This window comes from Centroberyx affinis, unplaced genomic scaffold, assembly GCF_046629955.1.
Source record: "Centroberyx affinis isolate AG114_WGS23_722 - 3 ecotype Tasmania unplaced genomic scaffold, CSIRO-AGI_Caff_v1 ptg000285l_1, whole genome shotgun sequence".
Taxonomy (NCBI): domain Eukaryota; kingdom Metazoa; phylum Chordata; class Actinopteri; order Beryciformes; family Berycidae; genus Centroberyx; species Centroberyx affinis.
The window spans coordinates 36,193-53,829 of record NW_027278964.1 but is presented as its reverse complement, the minus strand read 5'-3'; the positions used below and the strand labels follow the sequence as shown (position 1 = coordinate 53,829).

Here is a 17,637-nt window from a genome sequence, read left to right as displayed (position 1 = left end):
CCATGGCAGGCTGTGACCACCACCACAGTCTCCATGCTCATCTGACAGCCGTTGCTATGGAGACAGGACCCGGCCATTGCTGTGATGCAAGCTACATCTAATAGAGATGACCACAGAGGGCAGTGTTGAGCCCAGACAGGGTTGCACTCACACACACACACACACACACACACACACACACACACAGACACACACACACACACACACACACACACACACACACACACACACACACACTCTGAATATGAAAGATGTGTCTCCTCCACATCCCTGCAGTAAGGTTTGGGACTTGGACCCCTTCATTCAAAGAGCTATTCATCCTGGCACGGCTTTGTCAGCTGTCTTACCTGAGGAGCCCTTGAGGAAGACTCTTCCTATCACCTGCCTTCTCCCTAAAAACGCCTGCAGCTCCACCTTGATCTCTGAATTAATAGATTATCATTAAATCAAGCTAGCTGGAACACAGGCTTATATATAGTTGCTGCTAATACTTCAATTAATTACCATACAATTGTCAGTAAGCATCTATCATCAACACATGGCACAAGCCTTCACCTGCAAGTGGACTTTCAACTGACAGGTGGGCTAGTGGTGCCATCAGTGTGGGTTAGTTAAGGGTCTCAATGGCCTAGCATTCAACCTATTGACAACCTGTCAATCATCAAACAACAGATTCCACTGGCGGCCATAGACCCGAACACCGTGGTTAAGTTAACAAGGATCACTCAGACTAGTACTTAAGCTGGGTGGAGAATAAGAGCCGTAATCACTGGTCAAGAGTCAGATTGACCCCGCTTTGACTTGCACAACCCAACTAATAGGGCGTATGGTTAAGATCTGATCGTGGATCAGTAGTGAAGGAAAATGTTACTTAACTGTAGATGGCTGCTGCTGATTTGAGGTGATTAAGCAGTGATTAGCCCTGATTATCTGATTAACTAGAGCCATGGCTGTACTGCTCACTTAAGACAAGAGTTGATGATTTTGGACAGCCTGTGTATTGTTCATAACTAAATTTAGCTTAACACAGCAGTAGATCAGGTTTGAGTGGGGCATAAAACCATTTGTCTTTAAAGCCTGTACTATATCCCGCTTTGGAGAAACTAAATTTAACAATACATAACCCATTGAAAGAAGAGTTTAGTTCTAATTATAGCTTCTGTCTGGCAACGCGTGTCCCTTGATGATGAAAAGACAATTGAAGACAGGGAAAAAAAAGCAAGTTGTTTGTTACCTTGGGTGCCAGACTGTTTGTGTATTCAACATCGATACAACACTCTGTGCCCGGCCAAACATGGTGACGGTGCCAAAATCTGACTTGGCTAAGCCTAAAACAGACTGACACTCTGGCATATAACTGTGTTTCTGCTTTGTCAGTGAGACCAGTGCTTTGTGTTCGGAGGATGACTGTACCCACCAGTGCCCAATATATTGGAAGTTGATTGCTCTACCTTACAAGCCCTATATGTGCCTCTGCAATTACACCTATAGCATGTAGAAATTATATTACAGGACCTCACCCAGCAAAACTAATCCAGTTTGAAAAGACATGTAAGTAACATGGAGCCTGGATATTGGCCTGGGCCCAGCCCCTGAATCAACAGCCACAGCAATCACTTCAACAGTGCACAAGTAAATTTCATTTCAGCAACAGCAATCAGGTCACATAAAGATATCCATGTAGCAGAAACAGCTGTAAGTTTTGAATGTCAGGCAAGTTACTGGGGCTCTGCACTATGTAATGACATTGCTTGTCGCGAGCGGGAAAGGCCCGTACAAGCCTGCGACTCCTGCCATTTCCAAATCGTCAGAAACCAGTCAGATCTTTCCTTTCCCACTACGAGCAGGGGGATCGAGTTTCAGAGGAGTTTGGTTTTTCCATGCTGTGAATACAGATGTCAACTGCCAGCAGAGGGTCTGGCTGGTGCCATGTCTGGCTCTGCATGTCTGAGCAGGGCCTTGGCTGGCTGATCAGAGCTGGGAGGGTGGGGGGGATGCCTGGAAGGTACCGGAGCTTTTCACATTTCAGCTGTGTCTAAAACTCTTTTGATGTTTTGTCTGGCTTTCTCTGATGCTGTCTTTCTGCGTGACAGTCTCTGTCTCTCTCACCATCTCTCACTCTTGCCCTCTCTCTTCTCTTTCTCTCTCCCCGTATTCCCATGTAAACCGCTTCTCTTCTCCCCCACCTCCCTTCTGTCATGGGTTGCGTGTCTCCTTTCCAAAATCTTGCTTGTTTTAGAGGGGGCTTATGGAAAATCTGTGGCAGGTGGGCTCTGTTTGGAGGATATGTCTTCTGTAATTATCTGTTTGAGGAGGGATTTGGGTTGGTGGTCACTGGGCCAACTGTTATCCCTCTGCTCTCCCCACCCAGACCTGCTGTCTGTCCGCCATCCCTTCACTGTGAGTCAAGCTGAAATTGGCTAATCGATCCATCAAATGATTCACTAGAAACATTGTCAGACATCTGGAGTTGGTCATGCGTTTTGAGTCTCATGATTCGAGAATTTATGATTTGGTATTTGAATCTTGTGGTTGCCAAACAAAGGCAGCGATTGAGATCATGAAGAGGCACCCAAAATTGAGTGAGCACATTTGAGCACATCAATTATGGTTATATATATAGGTTGTCAAAGTGTTTGCAGATGGGAAATAAACTATTCTCAACTACAACAAGGACAGTCTAGGTTTAAACGACACATGTTTAAACTGTTTTAGGTTGGCCTAAGACAAGTCGGGCCACATTCAAGTTGCCAGGATTAGTACAATGGCCTTTGTTTGCCATCAGAGCCAGCATGCTCTGTCATTATATAGTGTATAGGAATAACACGGGCCGAGGCTATATAGTAGCACTTAATGGGCTTATGGTGTTAATATACTTGGCAGTGGTTTGCAGGGGCTGCCTAGCTGCTTTAAAGGCTTAAGTAGAGGTGAGTCGTGGTCTTCCTGACCCTAGTGTGTGTGGAGAAGTTAGGTGACAGATTGCTGGTAGAGCATCCACAGAACACTGAGCTCCACGCCAACACACTAGACTGTATGTGTCCTGCCGTTGTACCAGTCCAGACCCAATGGTTTTGTAGGAGCCAACCAAAAGCTTGAAATCCACACCTTGCGGGTGCAGTTAAGGATTTTTGAAGTAGTCAGCAGTTGTTTGCAATAGTGGACAGCAAAGAGAGACAAGAGACAGGAAATATGGTGGAATGGTATTTGACCTTATACCAAAATCAGGATATTAAGTGTTGGGTAGCCACAGAGCATTATGGTTTGAGTTAACTCACTGGACCGCATGCATACTTTGGTCCTAGCCAACACTTTGCTAGAAGCCAACCAAAAGCTAGTGGTCAATTACCCTCCACACCTTGTGAGCGCATTAAGCACAGTGTTTTTAAGGTAGTTTGCATTCTTTTTGCAATAGTGGGCAGTAAAGGGAAAAGAGCTGTGTGGAAGACAGACATTTGACCTGATCTGTTCTGCACAATTCATTAGACAACTGTTTCATGAGGGTGACCCAAGGACAGTCTTGGTTTTAAGAATCCATAATTTGCCATGTTAGCATTTGGTCAACCTGCTTCCTAGGAGCTACATATTAGCCATTCAACCTTTTACTGTCACGCTGTATTAAGGCCAAACAGCTTTTTGGTAATACATAATGATGTCATCCTATCAAGTTTCCAGAAGCTCTTGACTTACCTTCCTACACTGGCTTACTGGTCCCATGAGATAGTGCTACTGCTTCCCATTTCCCCAGTCGGCACTGGACATCTCGGTCCAAACATTCAGATACTCCTACTAATGAATACAGTGTCTGTATTGACACAAGGCGCAGATCAGTAGCTTGCCTGCTACTCCAGGTCAGCACTTAGCGATTGCAAAGCACACAGATACAGGAGGAGGATAGATGGCCCTCTCTGGTTAATCGACACGTCCCTAAGTGATTGCCTTCCCCTCGTTTATCAATCAGGCAATCCTTCAGGGTCCTGTCATTCACACTGTCCTGCCTTTGAAGGATGTCTGCTCATTTTCTTTAAAGCATCGTTGTTCCATCAAGATAAAGAGAGACAAAGAGAGGGTGAGGGGAGGACAGAATCTACATAACTGGATTAAAGCTTGTGTAATGGCTCCTTAAGGTGCTGTTGTGTGCACTCAAGTGATCTACCACATAGGAGGCCCAAGCTAGCTCTCTTAAACACTGCTCACACTAGTGTCCAAAATTAACTTTTTACTTTTTATTTATTTATTTTTTTTGTGTCCAGTAGCTAGGATATCTACACAACAAAAACTTTGTTGTAGGTGCAAAGGTGCAGAAATCATGCTGTGATGATGTCCTGAAGCCGAAAGTTCAGTGCTATTGTGTGTATTCAATTATAACTGTGGAACTGATAATATGTTCCAACTAACTGAGACATTCAAATGTTATTCTCCCAGAAGGTTGTCGTCCAGTGCGAAGGGTGACCTTTATTGATTTATCCACCAAAGGCAAATTTTACCAGCATTTGGTGCATGGCAGATGTTAATTTCTGACCCTGCTATCAAATCTACTGTTTTAGTCATTCCATTTTATTTCTGGTGTTATTCTACTGAAATTACAATTCTAGTCATTCCAGTTTATTTCTGGTGTTATTCTACTGAAATTACAATTCTAGGCATTCCAGTTTATTTCTGGTGTTATTCTACTGAAATTACAATTCTAAAGACCCAATTTAGGTTTCAAACCAAGAGCTGAAGCCCTTTCCTGAGTTATTTGCTGATGCCATATCCTAGTTCCTCTCCCTCTGTGCTGTTGTCCTCCTGTCAGGTCCTCCAGGGTAGATCTTTTGGAGTGTGTTATGGTACAGATTGCCCAACCCAAGATTCAGGCAGGATCAGGCAGTCACTGGCACATCACCTTGGGGTCTGCTACTGAGGGCTGCCCATTGCTCTCCAGTAATTAGTGTGTACAAGAGCACATCAGGGTGTGTGTGTTAGGCTCTCTGTTGGCCTGAGTGTTGGCTTGCGACCTGTTGTGAGGATTACAACCCAGTGATATGTCTGGATGGGACAGGGCCAGGACCAGAGTTCCTCCCAGGAAGAGCTTAGACTGTGGGGCGGGGCGTCAAGCTTTCCTCACACAGTGCTTACCAAATGCCCACATCTTGTCTTAAAGTTGGTATAGACTACTAAGCTACATGAAGTGGATTCACAAAAGTGTTCTTAAGATAGATCTTAAGAAATTACTGAAGAAAAATTTGAGGAAGTTCTTAAGAAGGCTCATAATTCCCCAATATTTTCCTAAGAATACTCTCATCTCTTACGAACTTCTCTTGGTTTCTTAACTTCTAAAAGTCTAAAACATTAATGTCGTCTGCTAGCTTTAGTTTAAGAATTTAAATCCACCTCTGTGACCTTTTTAAGAAGAAAACATTAACAGTATGGTATCAGCTAGTGCAAACCTTTAATAACCAACCTCTGCAGTCCAACGGGTAGCTAGCTAAGCTTGACAATAAAATATCTAAATGTAAGATAGGCTACAGTTAGTAAAACTATTAATACCTACTTAATTGTAAAAAATGTGTTGAAATGAATGAATTTGCTGCCTTACCTTCTCACTGCAACAAGTTGAAGGTTATGTTAAAGTTAAGAAAAAAATGTAAGAACAAATTTGAGAACTTTACTTTCAAGAATCCCACTTATTAAGTTTTTTTCTTAAGAAGCAAAGTCAGAACAAAATTAAGAGAATACTTAACTTATTTGATGACTTTTTTTTTTAAGACTAAACTCTGGAAAACAAATGGCACCGAAACAGAACACGGTTTTGTGAATCCGTCCCCCGATGTCTAGGCCACATTGCTGTGAATCCACTCTTTGCCTGAAAATATGTTTATGCATTAATATGTAATCACATTATTTCTTGTTCCTTCTGTGTATCTCTTTATGTTGTCGCTGGGTTGTATGTTGACATTTCAGTCACAGTGTGAGCCTGACCGCTTCTAAACCAGACCATGTGGATCTGATAAGTGTGCAGTGTGAGCATAATTACATTTCTGTGTGTCTCCACCAGTCTCTTCATGTGTCTTGGCGTGATGGAATGGCTAAAGTTGGGGTCACAGTGAAGTGAAAAGCAGTCATATCATGCCTGTGCGAACCTATTTACTGGACCTGTGTTGACAGAAGTGGGTTGTGCATGTTGTGCCTCGATTGTGTTTGTATTGTATGAACCTACAATCATTCTGCCAGCCAGTGCAGAATGCTCGTCTGTACTATGCTAACAATCTCAATCATCTTATTAAACACTCTCTCTCTCTCTCTCTCTCTCTCTCTCTCTCTCTCTCTCTCTCTCTCTCTCTCTCTCTCTCTCTCTCTCTCTCTCTCTCTCTCTCTCTCTCTCTCTCTCTCTCTCTCTCTTTCTCTCTCTCCCTCACTCACTCACACTCTCTCTCTCTCTCTCACACACACACACACACACACACACACACACACACACACACACACTGTTTCCATGGAAACAGAATCCAGGGCCTTTTATGACTGGTTGTTTGCCCAAGACGACCAAAAATGGTCTCGGCGGCCATGCAAAGATTGTAGATAAATCATGTGTATGATAATTAATGGGACATATGCAAACATTCTAGAATGAAATAAATAATTGTTTTTCCCTAGTGCAGTTTTGTGATTGGGTATTAGATCCAGACATGGTCATATTCCTTAAATGCTGCCTTTTTTTCCCCTTTGTATCACAGCATATGTGAGTGTTTCATATCCGATCATGCTTACTAGATTGGGAGACAAACAACTGCTGTCTTGTCATACTATGTTTGTGTTGGGTTGTCACACACATGCAGAAACGCACACGCACACACGGACACTTTCCAGCCTTGCTGCCCCTCAGTAGCCTAATGTGTGTCTGAGGTCCAGATGGCCTAGCGGTGGGGGGGGGCTGATCCATGGTGCCAGGCATAGTGCTAGCAAGCTTAGTTTTGGCCAGCCCTAGTTTGTTAGAGAGGGAGAGCCTGGAGCCAGGTACCCCTCCGAGTGACAATGGCAGGTGTACAATTCACTGTTAAGCACTCAACACGCCCCGGCATTGAGCTTTTGCTATGTTTGCGCCCTAAACTTGTGTACTTCTTTCTTGGGAGCCAAACTGTGGGGCCGTTTGACACTTCATTGTGAATCATAGCAGTGTCGTTGTGATGCTCTTATGCCCGTTAGCCTCCCTGTTTTGACCAAAATGCGCAGGGGGAAAAGAAAGCACAGCAGAGGCCATTTTGTGTTTGAGTTGTTTTGATGCCGTTACCACATGTTTTCCTGTTTGTGTCCCCGCCGACAGGAAACAAGCTCAACAAGGACCTGAAGCTGTACCTGAGCCAGCGCTTCCAGAAGTCCTCGCCCGACCACGAGCTGCAGCAGACCATCCGAGACAACCTCTACCGCCACGCCGTGCCTTGTGAGTGCAGGACCGTCTCTCTCCTCGTTCCGTCTACTCCTCCTCCTCCTCATGTTTTTCCATCCTCTGCTCTGCCTTCTTCTCTGCGTCCTGTCATCTTTATATGAGTTGTGTTTTAATTTCCCGATGTTGCATTGGCTGTACATGCAGCCTTCTTCCTATTTGTTCATGTGAGTTCCCGCAGAACCTTATTGTAGCTCAAATGACTGTCATTTATTTTGTGCACACCCTGGGGAAATTGCACCTGCAACAAACAGCCCTTTGGCGAGGTTCAGCACGAGCAAGCAATGTGTTCGCTCCAGGCATGACCAGTTACAGATCCATGTATTGATCGAGTGTAGCTGGCTCACACGGGGAATGTGCACACAGACATACTGAATGGTTATCCAATTAATCCTGATTATTTCACTCTAAGCCATGCATGATGCAAGTTGCCTTTTGACCATTAATGGTCATACAAGTTGCAAAGTTGATTACTTCATATCCCCCTTGGAACTAAACCTGTGTATTTCCAGTTGTGGGTGGATCGCGCATCATCACTCTCTATCCCAAAATGGACTCTTCTTCCCCCATCTCAAGCTGATGACGAGTTGATACGGAGGCATTCACAACTCCACCCTCTGTCCATTCAATCAGCGTGATATTTGCTTTTACCAATATTGTCTGATTAGTGAGAGAAGAGTCTGGTGACCGTGCAGTCGATAGGCCAGTAGTCTCTCCTGTCCGCGGGATCAATAGAACCGGTGATTAAACGCGCTACGGCTTCATCCAAGTCCCACACCCTCTATCACTACCCAGTATCTCCTCTGCCAGAGCTGGCCTTGTAATCCAGGAACGGAGGCCTGCGTCTTTGAGGGGTTTTTTTTTTTTCATTTCCGACTGTCGATACAGCGAAGATCTAAAGCCACATTTGGGTTTTGATGTTGCATACTTCTATCGTAACTGCGCTGTGGCACAAAGGAACGAGGAGGATATTTGAAGTGTCTTGCGCTTCCCCGCTATGAAAAAAAAAATCCCTTAAAGACGACATTGATGCTTATAAGGATGTGGTGGCATTGTAGCATTAACGCCATTATGGCATTTCTCAGTCTCTGAGTAACAATGGGACTTCATGTTAGACAGCACAGAGCAATAGATGTGATAAATTTGCACTTCCCTCTGTAGGGGAACAGATACAGAAACTGATAGATGGATGAACGATGCGTGACGCCCCTCTTATGTTTTCCCCCACTCCCGTGTAACGCTGAATCCAGTTGTGTGGACCAATTAGAGCCAGGATTATCTTCGTCCTGAGATTGAAGATGGAATTCCCCTCTGATTATAGAGACAGAGAGAGAGAGAGGTCCAACTGCAAAAATGACTGTGCTGTATGTGAGCTCTCTGCTATTTTTCTCTGCTTTCTGTTTCATAATTTTTATGTGTTAATAAATAGATTTAAACACAAAAACACCCCAACATATTAGGAGTTGTGATGCAGAAGCCTCATATCATGAACTAACATCATGAGTTCAAGTCCAGTTTGGACATAACGCCACATCATCCCCTCTCTTACACCTATGCCTCTTCTGTCACTGTAAAGACATAAGTGACGTTATCCCACAGTGAAGCACAAGTGGTAAAATTAATCCTAAACAAGGAAATATTTCTAAGATATGTTATTAAATGCTTCATCTATAGATATAATTTGCTGTCTTTAGCACCTAGTTCATTCATAAAAGGGGAGTAGTTTGACCAATTTTGGACTTTTTTTCAGAAGATGTTCCATTTGTGAGCTTGTTTCTTTGTGCTACACACTTTGTCATCATGGGCTTGCTTTGGCACAAAGTTTTAACTGATACTAATATGGCCTTCCCGACAATGTAATTTCAAAGTACGTCGACGTGATCACGACTTTGAACAACTTGTTCGTCGGTAATTACTTTTCACTTTCCCTATCTCTATGCCTTACATTTTCCAAAAGCCTCAAGATATTGCCATTTTTTGATTGCAGTTAATTTTTGAATTGAAAAGGGCCTTCTCCTTTCCCCCAAATCCTTGCTTTGCCCCTAATAGTTCTCATCCGTTGGCTTTCCAATTAGTTTATTCATGACCCTCTCACGCAAATTACTATCTGTATTCCGGGGGCTTTTTCAAGGGAGTTTATCTGCATTACCTCCACCGCCATATGTCAGCCAGACACTGGTGGAGGGTGGGGGTTTGGTCATAATGGCCATTTTAATCACCGGGAGCTCTATGGCACACCAGTAAAATCCTGGTGTTGTTAGCGGTAAACAAAGCATGAAGGTGTTCCCCAGGCCGTATGCTTTATGGGACTGTAAAGTTTTTGTTGTTATGCTCTTGCATAGGGGGTGACTGTCTCTCTCACTGGAATATTACATTTGTGAATCCTTTTCCCTAGCAAAATAGCGATTGTTCCCCTCTTTTGTGTTATGGCCTGCCACAGGGAACAATGCTCACAGACCAGGAAAAAAATACTCACAGAAAAAGCCAAAGCCAACACAGCAAGTGTATAGGAAAGCATGTGTTTGTCTGTAGGATGGAGATGGGTTTGCTGTGATAGCCTGTGGTTGGGAGAGGTCAGTGTGTGACGGCGTATAGATGTGCCCACAGGTCGGTCAGAGCGCTGTGTATGGGTGTTTGTGTAGGTGTGATTAATGGACACCAAGCAGGTGGAGAGACAGATGGAGAAGTGTGTGTGTGTGTTGGTGGATGTTAAGGTTTTTCCTGGCTCAAAATCCGGCCGTTTCTGCGAGCATGCACGTACACGTCCTGTTGTAGTAGTCAGTAATTCTTTAACTCTTTAATGTAAAACACTTTTGAACAGCAGTCTTATTGTAAGAAGCAAATGTCTGAGACTGGGGGAGTCTGCTATGCATTAGTAAAATATATATATAGGCCCAAATTCAAAATCTCATTTGAAATATATTTTCTCACATTTAAGGGAAATGATGTCTCAAGTTAAAAATAGATGTTTCATGTGAAGGGAAATAGTTATTATGCATTTAACATTCAGCAGCCCAAACAAATAGAGCTGAATGGGAAGACGGACCTGACAAGAACGTACTTCAGTAACAAACTAGCTGGTAGACTGGAGACACAAGAGACGCTTTGTTTACAATGATCCAATTTTATGTTGACTCTAGCAAAGCACAATGTCTTTGAAAGAGTTTGAAAGAGGTTGAAGAGGTTAGCTGTAGCTTAAAGCTTCTAACCATGAAGCTATCAGCCAAATCAAGTGTCAATCCAAGCCAGCACTCCAGCATCTGTCTGGCCGCTATGGTAGTCAGCTCTCCAGACCACAGCTGGCTGAGTTTTGCTGTTTTTCCATATTTGGATAAACGACCACTCATTTAACCAAACCTAACACCAATCCTACCTTTCTGTCTTTTCCTGACATTGTGTTTCCTGGCTCTACTTTGCCTCCTCTGACCTAGACCCAGGAGTGACCGATTAAAATAATCCATAATGTATTCCTTTAGTTCAACTCAAATTACATGACAGTGATTGGCAGAGCTCCCTACTAAATACACACGCAGTATACCAAGAATAGACAGGCGAGATTGATTTGTGTGTTGGTATTTACCTCGACACACCCAACGCCGGGTTTCAAAGCTGTCTCACAGAAAATAACCAACTTGCTCAAAACCACTAAATCAAACTTACCCCACTCTTATCCAGTGCAAATCTCTGTAGACAGCACTCATAATGAAGCGTGGATGGTGAGAGGTAATGGAAATTTTGAACTATGTAAAAATTGACTGATGTGTATTTCCTGATCAAAAAATATTCGGGGCTAATCTCAAAACATTTGAGACTTGAGCCCAGCAAGGAAGCCCTTAGTGACGCCACTGGATTTGCTTACATCACCATTTTATAATTGTTATTACGTGATTTACTGCAAAACACTGTCCACTTTTTTCTTTTCACTGGTCCTGCTGCTCTGCCTGCCCAGCCTCCTTTGCCAGCCGTGGTAAAATCTGCAATGTTTAAAATATTTGAACAAGATGGATGTGACAGGATGCTAAGCAGGGTGCTGGTACGACGGACTCACCCTGCCCACCCAGGTCTTCTGTGGCCTGGGAGGAGCTGCTTGAAGCGTCCCTGTACTGGAGCTCAACCAGGTTTGCCTGCGTGAGTCGACTGTTAAAGGATAGTTGAGTTTTTAATAGGAAGTCTTTCTGATTCATCCATCTGTTCCAAAAGTGCTTGTACTAGTGTTGAGATTGTTGTGATATTATAGGAAGAAGTTTGTTTACCAGGCCAGTGGAAGTCAGTGACGCTGAAAATAGGTTTTGGGAAAATCATATTCAAAGTCATTCTCTATCATTAACTATCTTGTGAAACAATAGGAACCTGTATTGAGGGTGCTGCATATAATTTTCAGAGAAATGTATTTTGTCCCATCGACTTCTGCTTCCTTTTCCAATACTGGACACCTTTTGCATGTACAGAAATGAATTGAGACAGTTCCCAAACTCTTTTTACCATGTTCACTGTTGCCTTGCTAACAAATGTAACAAGTAATAGTTTCTTGGGTTTCTATTATCAAGATGCTCATCAACATGCATTGTGATGAGCCATTTTTCTCAAATTGGATAGACATGAATTAAAAACAGAACAGATGATACACAGAATATTTTACTCTTTCTAACTTTCATATAACAATTTGGTGGGGCACTTTCCCTTCAGTATAGGAAAAACAAAACACTCATGCTGCACCCTTCCTGTTTTGACAATCACCTTATTCGCAGAGTACAAGTACAGGAAGGAGTTTCATTGGTGACACAGTAACATTGTGACACACATGGTAAAGGAACAACAGGAGATCACACACGCTCCAAAGGTTGGACAGTTGACCATATATATCACTCTACGAAAATACATTCAGTACTGTAGACCATGGACATTTTAAGTTGTCAAAATTCCCTCCTCGCAGTTCCTCCCATAACCCCGTTAAAAATCTCAAACCACAACACCCCCCCTCCCTCGTCTTCCCAGGCGTCCGTCGGCTTCCCTTGCGGTCACCCCATCCGCGAGCTCAGCATTCCCAATCTCTCCGTTTATCCCCTCCAACCCTCCACCCCCTCTATCCTGCTCTCATTCCTGAACCCCCCCCCCACCCGCTCCCCCAACCAACCAACCAACCAACCCACCCACCCCCCCTCCCCGCTCACGACACCGCTGCCTCTCGTCCTCTCGCTGCCACTGCTGCTCCCTTTCTCTATCTCTCTTTCTGTTTCTCCCTCTCTGTCTCGCTCTCCTCTGTTGTTTTTTTCCCTGCCGGTTGTCAGCGATCGGAGCGGTAGCAGGAAGAAAAGAGAGGATTGGTCTGTTTGTTTTACACCTGTTTAAAGCCCAGCATTATCTGTCTGCAAGCCTTAAAAAGGGAGATACTACTCTGGTCTCTCCTGCATCGAGGCAAGTAGCGGTATTGTATGCTGTGGTTGTTATGATGCTGATGGCTTGTTCCTCGCTTCCCAAATGAGGGGAGGTTTGCAGAGGCGCGCACGTGCGTGTGTGTGTGGGCATGTGTGTGCGTGTGTGTGGGCATGTGCGTGTGTGTGTGTGTGTGTGATGAATCGCGGGGCTCACAGCACAGACGATTGGACGGCCCGTATATAGGCTAAGAGGACGGCTTGGAGGAGGGGAGGGAGGTAGGGGCCAGAGCCGTGGGGTGGGGGTGGGGTTCGGGGGTGGAGGGGGGGTCAAGAGAGGGGGATGGGCGGAAAAGGGAGAATAGGGATGGAGAGATGCAAACACACTCTTGCGCACTCTCACACTCTAAGCAACGCAGGCGCCAGCTAGCTAGCCTAGCTAACACAAACATACACACACATATGGGTTGTGGTTGTAGGATGGGGGGGCACTGCTGTGTGCATACGCCTGCCTAGGTGTCTGTGCCTGTGTGTGTGTGTGTGTGTGTGTGTGTGTGTGTGTGTGTGTGCGTGTTTCTACAGTGTGTAAGCAAGCAGTCTGTCTGCTGCTGGTTCTGTGAGGTTACAGATTGCATCCACAGATGCAACCACATTGTATCACCTGAACAAAAGAGATGCTCTCACCGTGAGAATGAATGTGCCATTCCTAAACAGCAGAAGATGGCAAATAAAGAATGGAACAAGGATGCTAAAGGACGATTAAGAAATGAGCCATAGTTGTAGATTCTGTCAGTTTTGTTTACTGTGTCAGCCAAGTATAGGGTGTGTGTCAGTCAAGTACAATGTGTGTTTGTGCATGTCCGTAGGTAGCCATGTATTACATAAGGGATGTTGTTATTGTCAAGGCAGTAGATAAACACACTTCGATGTGTCCTTCCAGACACACATACATCCTGTTATACCAGTTGTCAGTTGAGTTCCGCCATGCCAAAACCAATTCAGTTTTGTTCTGCGCTGAACGGAGCCCCATGGATGATGTGATCGTCTCAGTGGGATACAGCCTTTGTATTAGACGAGTTTATCTATACCTCTGAATGGCTTAATTCTGCATGGATTCCCTGTGGACCTAAGTGGATACTGCAAAAGTAAGGATGCACTGTCAATAGTAAAGATGGACTGGCAACTTACTAATGCATACTGTATTGGAGTTGTCAACCTTTATTAATGGATAAGCATATTACCATACACAACCAGCTGCCAGCAACAATTTAGTGATGCATTTTTCTCTTTGTGTTTTGTTTGTTTTAAGGCTGTCACATGCCTGTTGGTTTGGTTTCCTTGTTAGACGTTGCATGAAATAGTAGCATCTCCTGATTTCTTAACATAGTTTACTCACTATTTAATGAATTCAAATCTGACTCATATCTCACAAGTCTTCCTCCTACCTATACTGTCTTTCCCCAGTTTATGCTAATAAATATGCATTAAACGTCTTTCAAATAGTGTGCACATAGAGGACCTGCATAGTCAGAGGGAGGGGCTACAGGCCAAAACACAATGCAACAGCTGTTTTGTTGGCCATATCAGTTTTGTTAGATTTGGAATGGGGGACAGGGGGTCCCAGCAGGCTGCAGGTAGATCAGAAGGGGGGTGTTAGGGAAACAAAAGGGGCTGAATGTAGAGCTGCAACGATTAATCGATTAATCGATTAGTTGTCAACTATTAAATTAATCCGCAACTATTTTGATAATCGATTAATTGGTTTGAGTAATTTTTTAAGAAAAATAAGTCAAAATTCTCTGATTCCAGCTTCTTAAATGTGAATATTTTCTGGTTTCTTGAATATCTTTGGGCTGTGGACAAAACAAGACATTTGAGGACGTCATCTTGGGCTTTGGGAAACACTGATCGACATTTTTCACCATTTTCTGACATTTTATAGACCAAACAACTAATCGATTGGATTAATCGACAGATTAATCGACAATTAAAATAATCGTTAGTTGCAGCCCTAGCTGAATGGATACTGGTGGGGAAAGTTCTTTGTGCCGACATCATTAGTTTTAGTCAAAGGAGTGTTGTCAAACAGGGGGTGAGTGATGGGAGGAGTCCCCTAGATTCATAGCCCCAACTGCCCCCCCCCCCCCCCCCCCCCCCCCCCCCCCCCCCCACACACACACACACACACACACACACACACACACACGCACGCACACACGCACACACAAAATTCACATTTATATACACACACTCACACACTGACACTGTCACGCACCCATGCAGGATGGAGGCATAGAAGTAGATGAGTGAGTCTGTGAGTGTGTCTTTGTGCCCCTATGTGTTTGACTCTGTTTTGTGAAATATGTTATGTGAAATGGTTTGCTTCCATTTCCAGAAATGGCAGCTCTCATACGGTGTTCCCGGCCTGCTATGGGAGCCCTCATGTTTTGTAGATACTGATGCTCTTCAGTCTGACTAGTGCACAGTTAACTGTCTATAATCTTATATTGTGATTAGAATTTTCAATATTAATAAGCATGGAATTCAGCAATGTTAGAACAACAACAACATAGAGCACTATATCATGTTTTATTGTTAAAGCCATAATGATGCAGCCCTGCTAGCATACTTTAAGAGGTGAGACCTACAGTATTTGTGTTTGGATTCTGGAGAATTTTGTTAGGACCCCCATACTGAGACCATCATGCAACAGGATGCCACTGCTATTTGAGCATGCCAAGGTGTATCTGACAGAATGGCAAATCAACCTACTCATTCTTGCAAGGGATAAGAGGTCTCTCCAGAGGATCAACAGGGATATGTCACACCTTGGCAGGCAATATGATTTACAGGTTAGTGTTTGCTTGCAAAATGAATCACTCCTCTTTACTGTGTGGGAACATCACTGATTTGATTAAGGTGGCTGCACTGATGAGCTGTGGGATGTAGGGTTGGGCGATAGGACGAATATATCGGCTGTTGGCTGAGTCTATCGCAGTCTATTTTTTTGGCGATTTTTCGGACGATTTTTGTCATTTTATTTTGCTAATTTAATGGTCTAATTTAATGGTAAATAATTAACCTGTAAAGCGCAATTCAAAGCATGCGCGAATAGGAACTGGCACTTGGAGTTGGGTCATGTTATGCACGTTCTTGTTGCACTGATTTCCGACGAGTCTTTCACAAAACAGGGCAGTGACAATTAAGCCGTCTTTAGTGGTTGCTGTCCGATCGATTGGCCCTGAAAAGCAACGTCAATTCATAAATCATATTTGAGAACTAGACCAAACGCTGTATGTCCAGTTGTGCACCCTGATCATTTAATAGCATAATATGTTGTCTCCACCTGTTTGTTCATTTGGAGGCTGCAAGCGGAGGCGTCCTTCATCTGACGCCATCGGACTCTTTTTCAAATAGTGTCGGACAGCTGTTCAGCCTGTCTGTACTCGTTTGCAAAGACGGCAAATTACTTCATTTAGGTCCTTCAGCTTGCCAGTTTCATCTGGTTTAAAACCAAAATAATCCCAAATAGGGGATTTTGTATTCTTTTTGGCAACGAGCTCTTCCATGATTGATCGCTGAAGATGGCGTGTGGAGGGGGGGACTGCCCCGCCCCCTGCGCGCGCCACACACACACCTGCGTGAATATATTGGCAATCGCTGGTTGATGGTTTGACGGTGGCCGGTTGGAAAATGTAAACATATCGCCCAACCCTAGTGGGATGTGGCCAGACTTTGAAGTGCTACTGAGACAGACCCTAAGGGGTTAAAAAAATAGCAAGACCATATTAACAGGCAAGCACACACATACACACACACACACGCACAAACACACACACACACACCCTTTGACCTTACTCTCCTCACTCCTTTTCCCAACCCCCTCCTCTGGCCATTGCACGCATCTAGTGGGGTCAGAGCACAACAATTGAATCCTACACATGCATGCTTGTCTTTTTCTTAACCCGTGCATTCACAGTCTGTGTGCCACTTGGCCACCATTTGACTCAGCATAGTCTAGATTTGCTCCTATATCAACCTGCAATATTTTAATGACCTTTTGTGCTCCTTATTTTGGGTTGCTTCTAATTATTGGTGATGTAGGAATGGAAGCTTATTCTGTTGTACTCGTTGCAAGTTGCTCTGGATAAGAGCTTCAGTTAAGTGTTAGGCCTAAATGTAAAAATCTCCTCTTTCTCTTGTGCACGAGTCAAAGCTGCTAAAACGAGTCTTGCACCTTCCGGGTGTCCCATCCTCACCCAAGCCCCCGAACCCTTACCCTGTCCCAGCCTTGCTCCAGTCCATGCCCCCTTTCCCAGCCCTTCTCCCAGCTCCAACTCCTCTCCAAGCCTCAACTCTGCCCACCCCACGCCTGCCTTTAGGTGGGCTGATCCGTGTTTGTGTGTGTGTGTGTGTAAGAACATCAATGTTTGTGTGATAAAGATATATAGTCTAGGGAAGGGAGGAGAAACAGAGGTGTGGGGTGGGGGGTGGATAAGGGAATGGGGTCTGTGAGAACAAGAAAGACGAGGGGTGAGCAGCCAAGGGAAGGGGAGGGAGAGAGAGAGAGAGCGAGAGAGAGAGAGAGAGAGAGGGGAGGTGGGCGGGTGCATGTGGGTGCCTGCGAGACGGGAGACAGCGGGGCTCAGTCAGCGCGCGAGAGAGAGAGACAGAAGCCCTAGCATTGGCGTGTGTGTGTGTATATGTGTGTGTGTGTGTGTATGAGAGAGAGAGCGTTATAAGCCAATGTGTGGCTGCTGCTTTAGCTTAGCTCCCGTTAGCTTAGCCTCACAAAGCCTGGAACCCAACGCTGGACGGAGGACAGAGACGCACCGGAGGAGGAGG

General features: G+C 44.4%; 1 protein-coding gene across 1 annotated transcript in view; it reads left to right on the top strand.

The window, feature by feature from the left end:
• The window catches only part of LOC139640134 (membrane-associated guanylate kinase, WW and PDZ domain-containing protein 1-like), a gene marked incomplete at its 3' end in the record, with an annotated part of 108,703 nt that overhangs the window by 55,913 nt on the left and 35,153 nt on the right, over positions 1-17,637 (top strand). The window contains exon 2 of the mRNA XM_071514308.1: positions 7,301-7,417. Coding sequence (XP_071370409.1) covers positions 7,301-7,417 — 117 coding nt within the window. The remainder of the gene's footprint in view (positions 1-7,300; positions 7,418-17,637) is intronic.